Source organism: Brachyistius frenatus, unplaced genomic scaffold (genome assembly GCF_029030835.1).
Source record: "Brachyistius frenatus isolate BFR_SWC_R1_liver_20210118 unplaced genomic scaffold, ASM2903083v1 Contig_73, whole genome shotgun sequence".
NCBI lineage: Eukaryota > Metazoa > Chordata > Actinopteri > Embiotocidae > Brachyistius > Brachyistius frenatus.
This window is the reverse complement of record NW_027210672.1, coordinates 1,056,214-1,072,145: the sequence shown is the minus strand read 5'-3', so window position 1 is coordinate 1,072,145 and position 15,932 is coordinate 1,056,214. Positions and strand designations below refer to the sequence as shown.

Here is a 15,932-nt window from a genome sequence, read left to right as displayed (position 1 = left end):
CGTTTACAAAAAAAAGAAAGAAAAAAAAAGGTGCGGAAACATTTTGAAATACAGGTGAAAAAAGAGGCTCAAGGTCCCTCCTCTCCTCTTTTTAAAGAAATACCTCAACGCGTTGCTATCGTGATCATTTTTGGTTCAGCTTTTATTCTCTTTATGATTTGCGAGCTGGTGGGTCACGACCCAGCAGTGATTGGCAGATGGCCTCCCTCACTCCATAGAGAATTGCTCGGAGAAAGAAGGGGCGGGGCAAACGCACCTAACCACTGACACCGGTTGCTGATTGGTCCGCCACCACCCTTCAGAGTACCTGAGCAAACTCTGATACGAGTAGTGTCCAGAAATATAATAAATATATAATATATATATATATATATATAATCTAAGTACTAATCTAAATGGCAGATATGTTGACAGGCGATGCATTCAAATGCTACGGTTATTTCCGGTATGTGCAGAACATCGGTGTGTGATTTGACAAAAAGTTCAAGTAGTACACAAGTAAGATAATTATAACAATTTTGTGTAAAAAAAAAAAAAAAGGGGGGGGGGGAAGTAGAGGTAAATGGTCGCTGCAGCTGTGTGTCTTCAGCAGGGAAGAGTTCGAAACTACAAAGGAAGTCTCGCCGAGAGGAAGATCGCTTAGCGGAGATCTTTTGTGAGACATTTCCAAAAGAAAGAAAATCGTTTCAGCCCGCAGAGACGTTTTGAGCTTCAACCAAACCCTCCTCTTAGGACGGCACGTGGAAGCGTTTGAGGGCCAGCTGATGTCATCAGCAGGAAAATCTACTGATAGAACTGAGCAGAATAACAAACGCAGATCCCCGACTCGGGGTTGCCGATGACAACCCACAGTGCAGGAGGTCGTAGTGATAAGGACCGGGGGGTGGGGGAGAAATCAGATAATTTGTCCTTTTTAAAAAAAAAAAAAAATTTATATTGTTCACCCAATGAGAGCATGTATTGATTGCAAGTTGGTTTCGGGTGTTGAAGCGGCTGCAGAGAAAGAGAATTTAAGAAGTACTGCAGTATCTCCATGTTTACTCTGGGGCTCGTGTGATTTTGAAGTGAGCGAGGCAGCAACACGAACAATAAAAATGTCTTTCACTCCTCCTCTCTGTGTCTCAGTGTGCACTGCTGAATGAGAAGCTCGATTCCCTCGTCAAGGCCTTAAGTGAGGAAGCCGAAGCTCAGGTAATAACAACACCGTGATAATCAATGTGTAACAGTCAAAGTAATCAAAGTGTTGAGGGGCATAAGACACGAGGTTCCCAACCTGGGGGTCAGAAACCTGAGGGGTCACAGATAAACATGATGTTACTAATGTAACTGTAAAATCGCTCATCTTTGCTTTTCATACTTTTTCAGGCCTCTATAAAAAAAATATTCAGACTAAACAATCAAAATCATTCAAGTTTTTGATTTAACATTCAATTGTTCTGTCCAAAATTATGCATGAATATGTTGTCTTGCTGCTCTTTTCTACCATTTTTTTTTAATTGTCATTATTGACTGGACAGTATTGGTCCCCCATTTCCCACCCTATTAAAAGTCAATATTTTTTAGCAGTTTGCCATCATGTCAGCATCGTGTGAGGATGTTTATTAAGAGTGAGATATCTCACTTTTTATCCAGGGAATGTTTTTATCTTCACTTTGCAGTATTTTGTACATTTTCTGCAGAAAACCCTGCGAACCTGATGTTCTTTTGTATAATAGAGAAGTTGAATTGGAAGATAAGACATGTTTTATGAGATGCTGAATGATGGTGTTTTTTTTGTTTTTTTTTAATATTGCATATAAAGTGTTTAAACCCTCTCCTTATCTTTTACATGAACTCTCGTAAAAACAGCGGCTTTACACGTGTCCTACGTTTCCTCACGGGACCTAAATGGCAAAAGATCATTTAGCTTTTTTGTGTCTTCGCTCCCTGTGGACTCTTTTTATTCACAGATTTAATGTCTGTGCTTTAAAAGAAATCACACCGTCCTCAATATGTCAGTAAGACTTAAACCTCCTGCTCAATAAAAGCGGAAGAGCACTGATTTCTAGCATTGAATAAAAGTTGTGAGATATATATTTGATGAATGAAATATGAATCTCCGAAACGACATGCCGCACCACTATAGGCTCCTCAGATGTCTCCTAGTGGTAACCTGCTGTGATAAAGCTGCAGGGCTCCCAGCGCTCGTAAAGTGTAGTTAGATCTTCTGGTTAAATCGAGTAACGTTTGCCGTTCAGCAAAAAGTCATTTAAGGGGATTTTTTTTTTATTATTATTATTTATTTATTTTTTTTCTGAGGAAAGATGACATTCCTTTCTGTTTTCGCTCAGGTGGTGCCAGCGGGTTCGGTGCCCAGCCAGGAGAGCGGCGGCTCGAGCCCCGGCGAAAGTGGCGGCGAGTCGGGTTCAGAGGGCAAAACATATCGGTCCAAGGAGCAGCTGATGCTCCGTGCCAACAGCCTGAAGAAGGCCCTGAGGCAGATCATCGAGCAGGCGGAGAAAGGTGACCGAATAGGCCTTTCGTTTTTTTCTCATTTATTTCGCTTTCTAACATCGCGAGCGGTTTGTCGTGCCGCGTGCAGCTCACCGATCTTGCGTCATCATTTTCAGTGGTGGACGAGCAGAACCGACACACGCAGGTCCAGAGGATGTCGTCCTCGTCCTCCATCAAAAGAGAGAACAGTGAGGAGCTGAAGGACGCTGAGCCGCGTAAGTGTCCCTTTTAGTTTGAACTCAGCCGGAGACGCGCTCCGAAAACGCTGTCTGGAGAACTACCTCAGTGCTTTAAAAACTGTGTTTAGTCAGAGATGGTCTGACTCGACCTTGTCTAAAGCGCTGTTTTTCACAGTGAGGACATTTCTTTTTGTCCCGTCATGATTCTGTCCAGGTCAGGGAGGCCTGAGTCCCACTTCCCCCATCGTCCTGGAGAAACCAGAGAGCCTCAACACGGTCACCTTCAACGAGGACTCTGTGTAAGTCTGTGTGTGAATTCCTGCTTCTCTGTGCGTGCGTTATGTGTGTGTCGCCATGCATTAATAAGTCCAACTCCATGGTGTGTATCTGTAGACAATGCTCAGAGAAGTGTGTGATGAACAACTACTTCGGCATCGGGCTGGACGCCAAAATCTCCCTGGAGTTCAACAACAAGAGAGACGAGCACCCCAAAAAGTGCAGGTAAAAAAAAAAAACACACACCTGATTATAATGTGAATTATGTAATTATATTATAGTTATGAATAATGTACCTTAAAAGATCCCTTTGCAAATAACAGATTGTAGTAGTGTTGTCGATACATCATTTTTGAAACACAAACCTTTTCATCGTTGGAAGCTGCAAAAGATTCAAGATTTGATTTAGACCCATGTAAAGTCAGCGAGTTATAAAACTGTAGCTAAAGCAAAGACTTCAAAAAGATGATCTGTTAATCATTTTTTTTACACCTAATTTATCCCATTTTTGTTTAAGGTGACAGCTTTTGCCTCTTTGCCAAGTTGTTTTCTGTACGAGTTGTGTTTCTTTTAAAACACAACGAGTCATCAAAAAGTTCTGAGACTGTTCCTGTTACGCGTGCACGGAACAGAAGGAAACTCTCGTGACGAAGTTACATATAATATCGTCAAAAGGAACTGTGGTATGAGGTCGGTCCTGACTGGTCTCTTCTTTTCTGTCGCCCTCTGCAGTAGTCGCACCAAGAACATGATGTGGTACGGAGTCCTGGGGACCAAAGAGCTGTTGCAGAAGACGTACAAGAACCTGGAGCAACGAGTTCAGCTGGAGGTCAGACACACAAATACACACACACACACACACACACACACACACACACACTGAGTGATATTTCCGAGCAAACGCGAAACTAAATATAGCTGCTTCTGTTTTGGGAAAACACTTTGCCGTCAAGAGTTTCCCTGCCCTTTAAACTTCCTCTGTGCTCTCTCCTCAGTGTGACGGCGTTCCCATGTCTCTGCCGAGTCTGCAGGGCCTGGCTGTGCTCAACATCCCCAGCTATGCAGGCGGTATCAACTTCTGGGGAGGCACCAAGGAGGATAACGTGAGTTTTTTGCGCATCCAGGCCTTCAAGGAGTTTCTACGCGTTTCTGTTCCTGTCGACGAACACGTTTTCATTCGAAAGCGCTTTATCAAGCGGAATTTTCATTGTAAATCTTCGAACTGATCGGTTCGAAGTTGATGTTGTTTGATTTCATCACCCGCACGTCCAGAACTTTGGCGCGCCGTCTTTTGATGACAAGAAGCTGGAGGTGGTGGCGGTGTTTGGCAGCATGCAGATGGCCGTGTCCAGAGTCATCAACCTGCAGCACCATCGCATTGCACAGGTAACGCGCACGCACGCACGCGCGCGCACACACACACACACACACACACCCAGTGAATATAATGCTTTGAAATTTAGAATTTCATGAAAACTTCTTACTTTGGTTTTTGGCCACCTTTCCAACTGCCAAACATCAGCATCTTAGTATCAGCGCTGCTGTGGGCTCTTGTTACATTTTCAGCTGATGCTCTCGTCCTCAGTGATTTAAATGAATTGCAACATTAAATTAAAGTACTATTAGATTGCACTGATGAGCAAGTAACTGCCTTGAGTACCAAAGACGATCTTAAACCTAAAGTGAATGAGAAACACAGAGTGTTTCATTGGTGCCTTCAGGATGTAATCTGATGATTTTATTGGTTGAAACGGAACGTCAGACTTCGGTGGCAAACCGAAGGGTGGGTTGCTGCCTGGATTCAGGTACACCAACTCTTCAGCCCTGTTAAACTAGAGGGTACACAATTCAACAGAAACACAAGCAAACAATCAAGCTTGCTAGTCGACGCCGGCAGCAGAGTTTCACTCTGGGAAGATGGCGAAAGTTCATACTCAAGATCAAGCCTGGTGCCTTTTCCACGTAAATTACAAAGTTGAGAGTTTCCCAGAAACTGCTGAATGCTCAGCAGCAGAGGACGGAGGAGGTCAAGCATGGAATCGCTGCTAAGAAATAGAAGAGCACTCTAGCGCCCGTCTGACAGCTGCTATTTTCTGCTCCGTCGCATTCCTCAGTGCCGGCAGGTGAAGATCACCATCCTGGGGGAGGAGGGGGTTCCCGTGCAGGTGGACGGGGAGGCCTGGATCCAGCCGCCCGGCATCGTCAAGATCGTCCACAAGAACCGGGCGCAAATGCTCACCAGAGACAGGGTAAACGCAAGTGTGAATGATCCGCTGCGTGACTAAAGAAAAATTCTGATTTACAACAGTGCATGTTTGGGCATTTCTACTATATTCATGTAAAAGAGTGCAGACTGTGGAAGGAAAAGCGAATTGGCTGGAAATACTCTTCCTTTCATAAATATTGCAGCTGAAAAGCCACTCTCGGCTCCCCGGATTCGGCTCTCTGCCCGCGCTGTTGACTCTTTCTATTTCGGGATTTCTTAAATCAAATCCATACACACCGTGTTTGTTCTCTCTTCACGCAGCTCAAACCTTTGTGAGCTCTCTTGAGCCAAGCACATTTGGGCAGTTTGTTTCCATGGTTTCCCCCCCTCGAGCACCGCGGAGAAAGGTGGATTTTTTTTTTTTTTTTTTTTTTTTGCCTCTCTGGCATTCTCCTCCTAAATGTGGCTTTCATTCAGTCAAATAGTGACAAGTTATGTTTCAGGTGAACGTTGTCGCCGCCGGATGCCTGCCTGAGTCGTGATTATCGACAAGCTCCTCAAATTAACCTCCTATCTTTCTTTCGCTCCTTCAGTCACGCCAGATTTACAGATGAAAAGGCGTTTTATTATTTTGTATCTCGGTCCAAACTTGACGTAAAATGCGACTGCGTTCGCTTTTGTTCCCTCAAGTCGTCAGTTTACGTCTACGCGAACACACAATGCCCGAAGAAAGCCCTCGAATGGGGTACCGGGCGGCCCTCGAACCCTATTTTTTTGTTTTGCCGACCGAAGCAGCAGCACGAGTTGACGTGAAGTGTTCGTCATGAACGCCGAAAAGAGATCGAGTCTATACGCTCAAATCTTCCCCGTCTTGTGTGCAACCAGGCGTTCGAGAGCACCCTGAAGTCGTGGGAGGACAAGAGGAAGATTGACAGCTACCGCGCCACCAGGCCGCGCCTTAACTCGCAGCAGTCCATGGAGTACCTGACCGAGGAGGAGTGCGCTCAGGTCCAGCAGCTGGGCATCGTGGCCGACACGCTCATTAGCAAGTACGAGGATCTGTTTTTTCTTCAGTCGGTCTAACTACCACGAGACGATCGAGTGTTGACGCGTCTCGTTCGACCAAAGTGGGGACCAATGTGTCAGATCGACACTTTGTGCCTTAGGAGGCGACAGTGAGTCATTGTCGTGTCCAAGACGGTCTGAGTTTCCGCAGTTTGGTCAAATTTTGCGCGCTCTCGCCGTTGATTAGCAGTTGAATTTTTTTTTTTTTTTTGAATAACTGATGATTTAAAAGTTAGATTGAAACTTGCTTATGTTTTGTTTTTATCCAGGCCACTGAAGCAGGAAAACAGCCACAGCAAAACCAAATATTGATGCCATTTATAAAGTGGTTTAGTACCGTTTTGCTTTGCTGCATATTGCAATTAACCGGCTTATATGCAACGTTTTTCTCTGTTGCACTGATGACTTATTTTTCTATTTCACATGTATAAGCAATTTTTGTTTCTCTGCAGTTTTCTCATCCTGTCTCAGTCTGTCTTGGTAATTATGATATTTTCAGTTACTAAATTCTTTTACATGTTTTAACTACATCTCTGAAAATTACCTCCGGAGTGGAGAAATGGTCCCACGGGGAATTTCTATTCCAAAGAGATTTGATACGGCAAATTTGAGAGCACAATAGAACACGTGCCCTCTGTAATTTTCCACCCACGGACATTTTCTCATTCAGTCATATCCGTGTGAAGAATGAAATTTAAAGAACAACTTCAGACCCTGTAAAGTTACTCAGGAGATGTTTATTTGCAGGGCAGAAGTGGACAGTTACAATTTTTTTTAACATTTTTTTTTTAATTCCTTCAAATTGTCCAGTTGAACTTTTTTATTTTTTATTTTTAGTGGATCCCACTAAAAATAAAAAAGTTTTGAATCCAAACGTCGACAACCTCAAAGATGAGAAAACGGAGAGAAATCGGGCTTTTGTCCGTTCAACAGGCTGAAACAATCACCATAATTGTGCCTTTTCAGCCTGTTGGAATAATAATTACAGCTCTTTCAAGTCGGATCATTTCCTCTGTTGTCCTCCCCAGAATCCGCGAGGCAGCCAAGACTCACAAGCTGGTGGAGCAGGAGTTGGCTCACGCCGTCAACGCCACCGCCCTGGTTCTCACGGAGGCCAAACTGTCCAGCCCCGAGGTAAGACACCGAGGCGGGACAGGAGGGGCGGACAGATGGCCAATTTGATTGCGGAAATGGAGACGCAAAGCGTGCAGATTTTCGGCAATGTGTTCGGGTCTCGTGTCAATTTAACCCGAAATGCATCGGCGGCGGCGCTTCGAGGGCGCCTTGTGTTCGAAACGGTAATAATACTGAACAAATTACGAGAGTGCGGAAATCAGACATCAGATTTTTAAAAACATGGAGATTCACCTCGTCCAGCTATAAAGATTAGACACTAGAATATATCGTTTTTGTTGTAATATGTTGTTTGAAGCCATATGTTGTACATTTTCATGATTGGATTGTGACGCGATGACAAATCGAGTGTTTCGTTTGTGTGTTTTTAGTTTCTGAGCCGCAGCACGGCGGTGGAAATCGTCAACAGCAGTAAAGTCCTCCAGGCGGAGACCCGGATGCTGATCGATGGAAAACTACTGGTACGACTCGGCGGCTGCATCCTCAAGCTTCTCTCTGCCGTTTGCTTCCACCCGTCCGTACTCTTTGTCTCCGCCGTGTCTCCGTCTCTGCTGAAGCCATCCAAGCGTTGACGGCTCACGTTTCACTTTCTGCCGTCTTTTGTTCAGTTTTGTCTTATTTCTCCCCGTGAGGAGACGTTCCTTTTTCAACAATAGCACCTTTGTGCAGAAGAGCAAACATAATCACACCGTGACGGTTGATACGGCATCAACGATACTTTGACGGTCTAAAATGTATGTTCCTTTTGGTTTTCATCTGCTTTAAATTCTGATTTTCACTGATTCTTAAACGTGATAAACTACAGACAGTGATTTTTTTTTTTTTTTTTTACTTCCCTAAACGAGATACGATGAAGTGAAGCTGTGGTGTCCAGACCGATAAATACTGCAGCAAACATTAGCATAATGATATGCTAATTACTTTCAGTTTAAAAAGAAATCGCTTAACGCCACTTTTGACACATTTAGGGGTGAACAGATGTTCATTGTTTACACATCTGTTATGATACGCGTGATGTACTCGGGGTCTCCGAATGTCCATCATCTTCAGACGGCAGCGGAACGGAACAGATGTTTGCCTTTTTGCAGATTGCAGACGGAGAACGTTAGCAAGGAGCGCGTCGCTTGGTAAAACGCTTCATAATCGTCGCCGCCTGTGCGATCAGACGTTCGCAGCCTTTGACTATGTGTCGGACTCTCTGGGAATGAACTCCTTCTCGTCTCCTCGTCCGCAGTCGCAGTCTCCGGAGGAAGAGGAGCTTCGCTCGACTCTGAACAGCCTCAGCGCCGAGCTCCACAAGCTGGACGACATCCACTGGATCTGTCCGCTCATGCAGTGCTCCGAGGAGGTGTGTGTGTGTGTGTGTGTGTGTGTGTGTGTGTGTGTGTGTGTGTGTGTGTGTGTGTGTGTGTGTGTGTGTGTGTGTGTGTGTGTGCGTGTGTGTGTGTGTGTGTGTGTGGTGGGGATGCTGTGTTTGTTTGTGTCAGAGAGGAAAAACCATTGTGTAATCACAGTCCAACGAGCCGGCCAAGTGCCACGCTGTCGCTGCTGTTGCTCGGGCCGGACTCGTGGCGCTCCATCTGCGGCCCTTTCCGACCACCGAGTCTCAAAATATCCGCCCGTGCGTCTGTTCACGTGCCAGCGATCTCTGCTTGTGTCTCTAGGACTCGGTGAGGGGCAGCACCAAGAGCAGCAGCAGCAGCAGCAGCATGAAGCTGAAGATCATACCGAAGGCGAAGAAGGAGAGAGAGAAGCTCCACAAGCAGAAGTCCAACAGTTCTCTCTCAGGTAAAAAAAAAAAAAAAAAAAAAAAAAAAATCGGGACCGAGCCGCAGGATGTAAAACCCGCGTCGGTTCTTTGTCTGCGGAAGGATAAAAGACGGCGAGCGGGAACCGGGATCGCACAAAATGCACAAAAGATTTGTGTAGTTCTTCCTCAGATTTATTTTTCATGCTCTTTAGCTCCAAAACCCAAAATTTGAATTCATTCTTGACTTTATTGTCAAAATGTAAAATAAATTTTTTTAAAAAAAATCATTTTCCTCCCGATTCTTTACTCGTACTCGTAGTCGTAGCTACAAGGAGCCCGATTCATTTACAATTTCGCGTTTGCTCTGGGTACGCCCGCTGCACAAAACGCCGACTCGCTCATCTGCCGTTGGAACCAAACCACAAAGCGTTGTGGGACGCAGTGAACCGTCAAGTTTGCGAAGCGAGCGGCACCCGTCAAGTCAGAGCGGCGACGCGAGGAAAGCCGATGACCTTTCGAAGGTCGCGTTAATCCTGAAGGAGATTTGCTCCAAAAGAAGAGCACGTTTTCTATTTCTGTAACCCTCCGACGCCTCACGACCATCATCTGTGTTTTTTGGGACGTTTATAATGCTTTTCTCTCTCTCTCTCTGTTCCGCAGGAACTTGGGATATCAAAGGTGGTGGTGCCGCCGAGGCAGATTTATCAGGCAACTGAAGACCTGCTGTGAAGTGCTTTATTACCGTCCCCATTACCAGGGGTGAGGAGCGCCGCCTTCCTGGTCTCCTCCCCTCTTGACCGCGACGTCCGGTGGCTGGACGGAGGTGTGGCGAAGAAAAGGGAAAACTATCTCTCCGACTTTGACGCTCTTTCCTCCCCGATTTACTTCTCGTCACCCTGTGCTTTCGCGGGGGGACGAATTTCTTTCTCGTTTTTTCTTGAATTTCTTTTGAAGGGGTCTGGCTTTGCATCACATTTTGGCGTTCTGCTTTCCGGTTGTGTCGGTGCGGCGAATCAAACTTGAAGACCAGGGCGGTGTGGAAAAACAGACTTTTTGTTTTTTTGTTTTTGACGAAGAAATGTGTTACGTGGTGCTCTCCTTTGCATGTCGAGTGCAACCATCTTATTTTATATCTCCTATTATAAGTTGTAACACTCTTTTTATTCTTTTCTCTCCCAACTTTAACCGTTTCATTTCCGAACTTCTGAATAGCCTTTAGACTTTGATTTTCCGTGAGACTTTCGAAGAGTATTTATTTTGAGTTGCTACTGCCATGAGAACTCCCGACGGCAACAAATCAACAAAATGAACAAACTGAAACATCTCAACCTTATTGTCTACCGAACTGGAGAATATCTTAAATGTTGCAAAAAAAAAAAAATATGCTGAGGAATGTACCTGTGTGGACTTGTATTAACCTGTGAATAATAACGTTAAATGATAAATCATATATGATTTCACAAAGGTTCTACTGTTGTGGTTCTAAAGTGGTTCTTAATACTGACTTGTTGTGGTCCGAGGCTGTGCGGCCACACTGCTAAAGTACTGATGTTTACCACGAGTCGTTTCATCTGGACGGTGGGACTTTTAAAGTCCATCGCTCGGCTTTTTATCAAGGTGTGACTTGCGTGGGAGTGAAAAACAAAAAAAATCCCATCCCGCTGCGCATTTTCCCACTCGGGTGTATGAACCGTTTGGATTGACAGTACCAGATGAAATGGCTCACCGAGTGATATTTTTGGCAGTGTCTGGTGAAGGTGTTTACAGAAAGAGGAAGCATCAAGGACCCATACGCAAGACATTACAGCCACTCAGTGTATTACTCCTACTTTGCCATGCTCATGATTGTATATGTAATATAAGAATAAGAGTCAGTGGATATTTGATTTTGCCTTGTTTGTGGTTAAAAGCTATTATTATTATTACAAATATGTATATATATATGTATATATATATACTTTTTTTTTTTTTTTTTTGGTATATCTTATTTTCCCAATGGTAACCTGTGAAGCTGTGCTGCCTTTGCTGCTCCCCCCTTTGAAAAACTCCTTGGCCACCATGCATATAATCGAAGCCAGTTGTGTCCCTGCATGCATACTTAGCCTTCCTTCGCCTCACAGTGAAAATTGCCTCACAATAGTGAATTTGAGCTCGTTTGTTCTGACCAGCAACGTTCATTTTGTTTTTGACCTGCTTGCAGGACCGCTCCTTGTTGGGGGGCTTTGGCAGCAAGAGAACACTTCAGAAACGTAAAACCAACCCCACTTTAATGTCCGTCAGATAGTTCAAAGCCTGTGAGTATATTGATTAGCATTCTGTATACCGACACGTTCCTCCAGGCAGGAATATCTGAATATTATTTGACCAGGCTAAAGCCAAAGCGAGAACCTAAGATGATGTTAAGTACATGTGTTGTTTGAAAATGGCTCAAATGTTGATGCTTATTGTGAGCTACTGGCGACTTCTTTACAGGAATGATCCTTTAAGGAATACGCCAACATTAGCTGTTTTAACTCAAGACAGGTGAGAATATTAATCTCTTGAAATCTGGGCACTCAGTAAAGAGACAGAAAAGCTCTCGGACATATTTAACTTGGCAAGACATTGGAAATCGTTCTGTTGCAAAGTGAAAGTAAATTATGCCTTCCGGCAACAACAAATACGTTTTATTTAACAGTATTTTAGTAGCTGGTATTTTGTGCGTGATATAGGAGTGTTTTAAAGCTCGCAGTGTAAGCCAATTTCTATTGAAACAACATTGTCTTTTAGCAAAGGTGTTAAATATGTTCGAAGACAACTTAACTGTTGGAGCTTTGGGCGAGTGAAGCTGCTTGCTGGGCTAGACCCGTCATGTAGCTAACTCTACTAACCGGACAGAAACAAAAACTATAAAATAACCACTTTCTACGGCTTATTGGCGACGTAACTTCACTTTAAAAAAACAAACAAAGGGACAAAAAAAAAGTAAATCCACAAACATGTTTTTGACTCAGGTCTGTTGATGATGGACAACGATACATTTTTCGAGCTTCAAAAGGGCGGTAAACTTCTGAAGGACTATTTCTGTGCTTTTATTTCCCTGGTCGCGTAAAGGGTTGGCTCTTGATTTTCTCAGTTATTTCCATATTTATCGAGCCAACGCTTGACGGGACGGAACCACTGCGAGGCGTTGTAGATGTTCAGCTCTGGTAGGATTGTGCTACTGTGTCCATAGTGTGCCAGCTATACGCTCTACACCTCAGAGGCTTTAGTGGTGTCGTGCCAAGTTTATACTAAGTTCAGTGAGACATACGAGGTGTGCGTGAGAGTGCGCGAGCTTACATGCGCTTCAGATGCGAAAGTTGTATGTTGTACATTTCCAAGTTTACTGTATCTTGCCTTGCACTTTACGAAGAAGCAAACTTAACGGGGGAGGGGGGGGGAATTGCGTGTCTGTGTGCGTGTGTTGAGTGTTTACAAGCATTTTTTTTTTTATTATTTTTTTTTTTATTGATTTGATGACAAAAATCTTTTATTTATGACTAATGTATACGGACAAAAGTGTGTCGATAAAATGTAATATATCTAACCAGTTTTAAAAGAACGATAAATGTTTATTACATCGGTGGTTGTACAATTTCTCCCAGAGCAGCTTGAAACCTCCCATTTAACGCCAATGCTATTACATGCAATTACGTGTCATTCCGCTGTCACAGCAGTCATTTAAACCGGTGTTGAAAGAGTATTGTTAAAAGAAAAATAAGAAAATATTAAAGTAACTTTAAACCAAAGTTATTGAAATTCTCCAGTGTTACTTACAGACTACTAATTACTCATTGACACAAGAAGGGGGCTGTTGTGTTCAACCTGTTTTGATTGGCATTTTTTTTGTGCTGAAAAGGATCACAAAGATGTAGAGAAACACTTATACGGGAAGCCATTTTTTTTAATAACTAGTTGCCTATGTTTAATTGTCTTTCAATCAATGCATTCCTAGCTCTTTGGGTTTGTTTTGGGTTTGTTTTTTTTTGGACTCTTTCGAAGGAGTAACCTGGAGCTGAAAGGAAAAATGACAGCAGAGGAATCCGCAGATTACAAAAACTCAACCACGTTTGTGCAACAGTATTCCATCGGCGACATTTGTGAACGCACTCCAGGATCTGAACAGCCCTTATTTCGAGACTGTGTGCACAGTGCTGGAAGCCAGAGTAGATGTTGCACGACCTTGTACGTTGCGAGGTGTATTATTGTGTTATTGTGTGCAGTGTGTAACAAAGACAAAGTCAGTGCAACCATCTGGAGATTAAATGAATTATTGACGCGTCAAGCTTGTGTCCAATGGTGTTATATGTTGACGATTGAGTGCAAAAATGTCCCTTTTTTTTTTTTGTTACTCTTACTGGTTTTACTTTTTGCTTATGTTGCAGGTGGGGAGAAAAGTCAAATGTGCTTTAAAAATCCTATTATGAATTAAGGTAAAAGCTTATTTAGCTGTGTTGTAGCTGTTGAGATCAAAGTTTTTTCAGAGGTTCTGCGGGAATATTTCATTTAGAAAATGTCAAAGAAATAACGTAAAATAGCATGTCGTCCAAAATGTCGTTGACAATATGAAAAAAGAAACATACCAACAAGTCGTTAAAAATATGAATAAAAAGTTATACTCTAGAATGTCGTCGAAGTGGTGCAGTGGTTAGGTGCTGTCGCCTCAGCGTGGGTACGATTTCTGCTTGAGACATCCATTCATCCGTCCGTCATCTGCTTATCCGGGGTCGGGTCGCGGTGGCAGCAGGCCAAGCAAGCTGACCCAGACTTCCCTCTCCCCCGCAACATTTTCCAGCTCAAGCTGGAGGATCCCGAGGCGTGTCCTGGGTCTTCCCCGGGGTCTCCTGCCAGTTGGGCGTGCCCGGAAAACCTCCAGAGGGAGGCTGATCAGATGCCCGGACCACCTCAGCTGACTCCTTTCGACGCGAAGGACAACACACAAACACAAACACATATCCTTGGTATTATGATGTAGCGGTGCTAACCACTGCACCATCTCACCACGCCCACTTTTTTAAAAAGATTTTTTTTTTTATAGATTTTGTAGGACATGCTACAGTATGACTTTTTTGACATTTTGGACGACATAAAAGTAAAGTATGTCGTCCTTAATATGGATGACTAAGTTATGCATGTTGTAATGCATATAGTCTATAATCTAAAACCAATGTCATGCAATGTAATCATGCATGTAATTGTAAATGTGACAAAGAGTCACACTATAAGCAAGAACATGTGATCCACCACAAACAAAGTTCCAGAGGCCCATCGAACCTAGAACCTCCAGTGAGACGACAACGCTGGCTTAGAACTGTATCAATGTGCTGACTTTAGTGCATGCTTGTCTGACTTATATGATTTCTATGACTTTTAAACATGTAATGGAAAACAACACTGTGGTGCATTGGTTAGTGCTGTTGCCTCCCAGATGGAGGGTCCCAAGTTTGATTCTTACCCTTGACAGGGCTTTTCATGTGAGACGTTACTGTCATCCTTCCAGTGCAGGTATCGAACCTGGAACCTTCTGACTGGGAGGCAACAACGCTAACCAGTGCACCGTTCATCTGGCTTCAACGAGATGTTTAAAAGTCATATAAATAGGACGAGCAGGCAATAAGATATTTTGTAAAACACACAAAATCATCCTGCCCTGGTATTGAACCAAGAACCTTTTGACTGTGATGCAACACTGCTGACCACTGCCCCATCTCACCACACTGAGACTAATGGTTTTTTTTTTGCATTTTGTGGGACATAATATAGTATGACTTATTTTTACACAACATCAGTCTGCCCTGGTATGAAACCCAGACCCCCCTCGGGGATTAATAAAGTATATACCTACCTACCTTTTGACTGAGGCAACGGTGCTAACCAATGCACCATCTTACCACATGTACACTACTGTTTTTTATTTTATTTTGTAGGACATACTATGACTATTTTTTTGCACAACACAAAATAACCCTGACCGGGGATTGAACACATATCCTTGGTACTATGAGGTAGCTGTGCTAACCACTGCACCATCTTACCACAAATACTTTTTTTTATTTTTATTTTTATAGATTTTGTAGTATGTTTTTTTTTACATTATGGACGACATGCTATAGTATGACTTTCGTTCATTTTTTATGTAAGCCAGCTCATTGGTGCAGTTGTCATCACTGTCATCTCGCAGTCTAAATGTCCCAGGTTCGATTCCAGCCTGGGTTTTTAACGTGGAATTTGCATGTTCCTGCATAAATAATAACCCAAAAGTAAAGTATGTCGTCCTTAATATGGACGACTGAGTTATGCATGTTGTAATGCATATAGTCCATAATCTAAAACCAATGTCATGCAATGTAGTCGTAAATGTGACAGAGTCACACTATAAGCAAGAACATGTGATCCACCACAAACAAAGTTCCAGAGCCCCTTCAAACCTAGAACCTCTAGATTGTGAGACGATAACGCTAGCTCGCAACTGTACCGGTGTCCTGACTTTAATGCATGCCTCTCTGACTTACATGATTTTCTATGACTTTTAAACATGTGATGGAAAACAGCACCGTGGTGCAGTGGTTAGTGTTGCCTCCCAGTCAGAGGCAACAGTGCATCATTTTACCACATGTAGGGTGTTTTTTTATTTTATTTTGTAGGACATACTATAGTATAACTTTTTTTGCACAACAACAACAAAAATCACCCTACCCGGGGCTTGAACCGAGATCCTTTTGGCTTTGAGGGAACCTTGCTAACCACTGCCCCATATGACCAATCGTGCAATTTTGGTTTTTTTATTTATTTTTTAGGACATACTATA

At 43.3% G+C, this 15,932-nt stretch overlaps 1 protein-coding gene across 1 annotated transcript in view; it reads left to right on the top strand.

Annotated features, from left to right (window-relative positions):
* The window catches only part of LOC138626399 (diacylglycerol kinase delta), a 71,842-nt gene extending 60,014 nt beyond the window's left edge, over positions 1-11,828 (top strand). Inside the window, exons 17-31 of the mRNA XM_069708017.1 lie at positions 1,126-1,191; positions 2,331-2,502; positions 2,610-2,708; positions 2,887-2,971; positions 3,066-3,173; positions 3,681-3,777; positions 3,944-4,051; positions 4,221-4,334; positions 5,063-5,197; positions 6,040-6,203; positions 7,248-7,353; positions 7,725-7,814; positions 8,588-8,701; positions 9,018-9,141; positions 9,764-11,828. Coding sequence (XP_069564118.1) covers positions 1,126-1,191; positions 2,331-2,502; positions 2,610-2,708; positions 2,887-2,971; positions 3,066-3,173; positions 3,681-3,777; positions 3,944-4,051; positions 4,221-4,334; positions 5,063-5,197; positions 6,040-6,203; positions 7,248-7,353; positions 7,725-7,814; positions 8,588-8,701; positions 9,018-9,141; positions 9,764-9,819 — 1,638 coding nt within the window. The 3' untranslated portion in view covers positions 9,820-11,828. The remainder of the gene's footprint in view (positions 1-1,125; positions 1,192-2,330; positions 2,503-2,609; positions 2,709-2,886; positions 2,972-3,065; positions 3,174-3,680; positions 3,778-3,943; positions 4,052-4,220; positions 4,335-5,062; positions 5,198-6,039; positions 6,204-7,247; positions 7,354-7,724; positions 7,815-8,587; positions 8,702-9,017; positions 9,142-9,763) is intronic.
* The last annotated feature ends 4,104 nt before the right edge of the window (positions 11,829-15,932 follow it).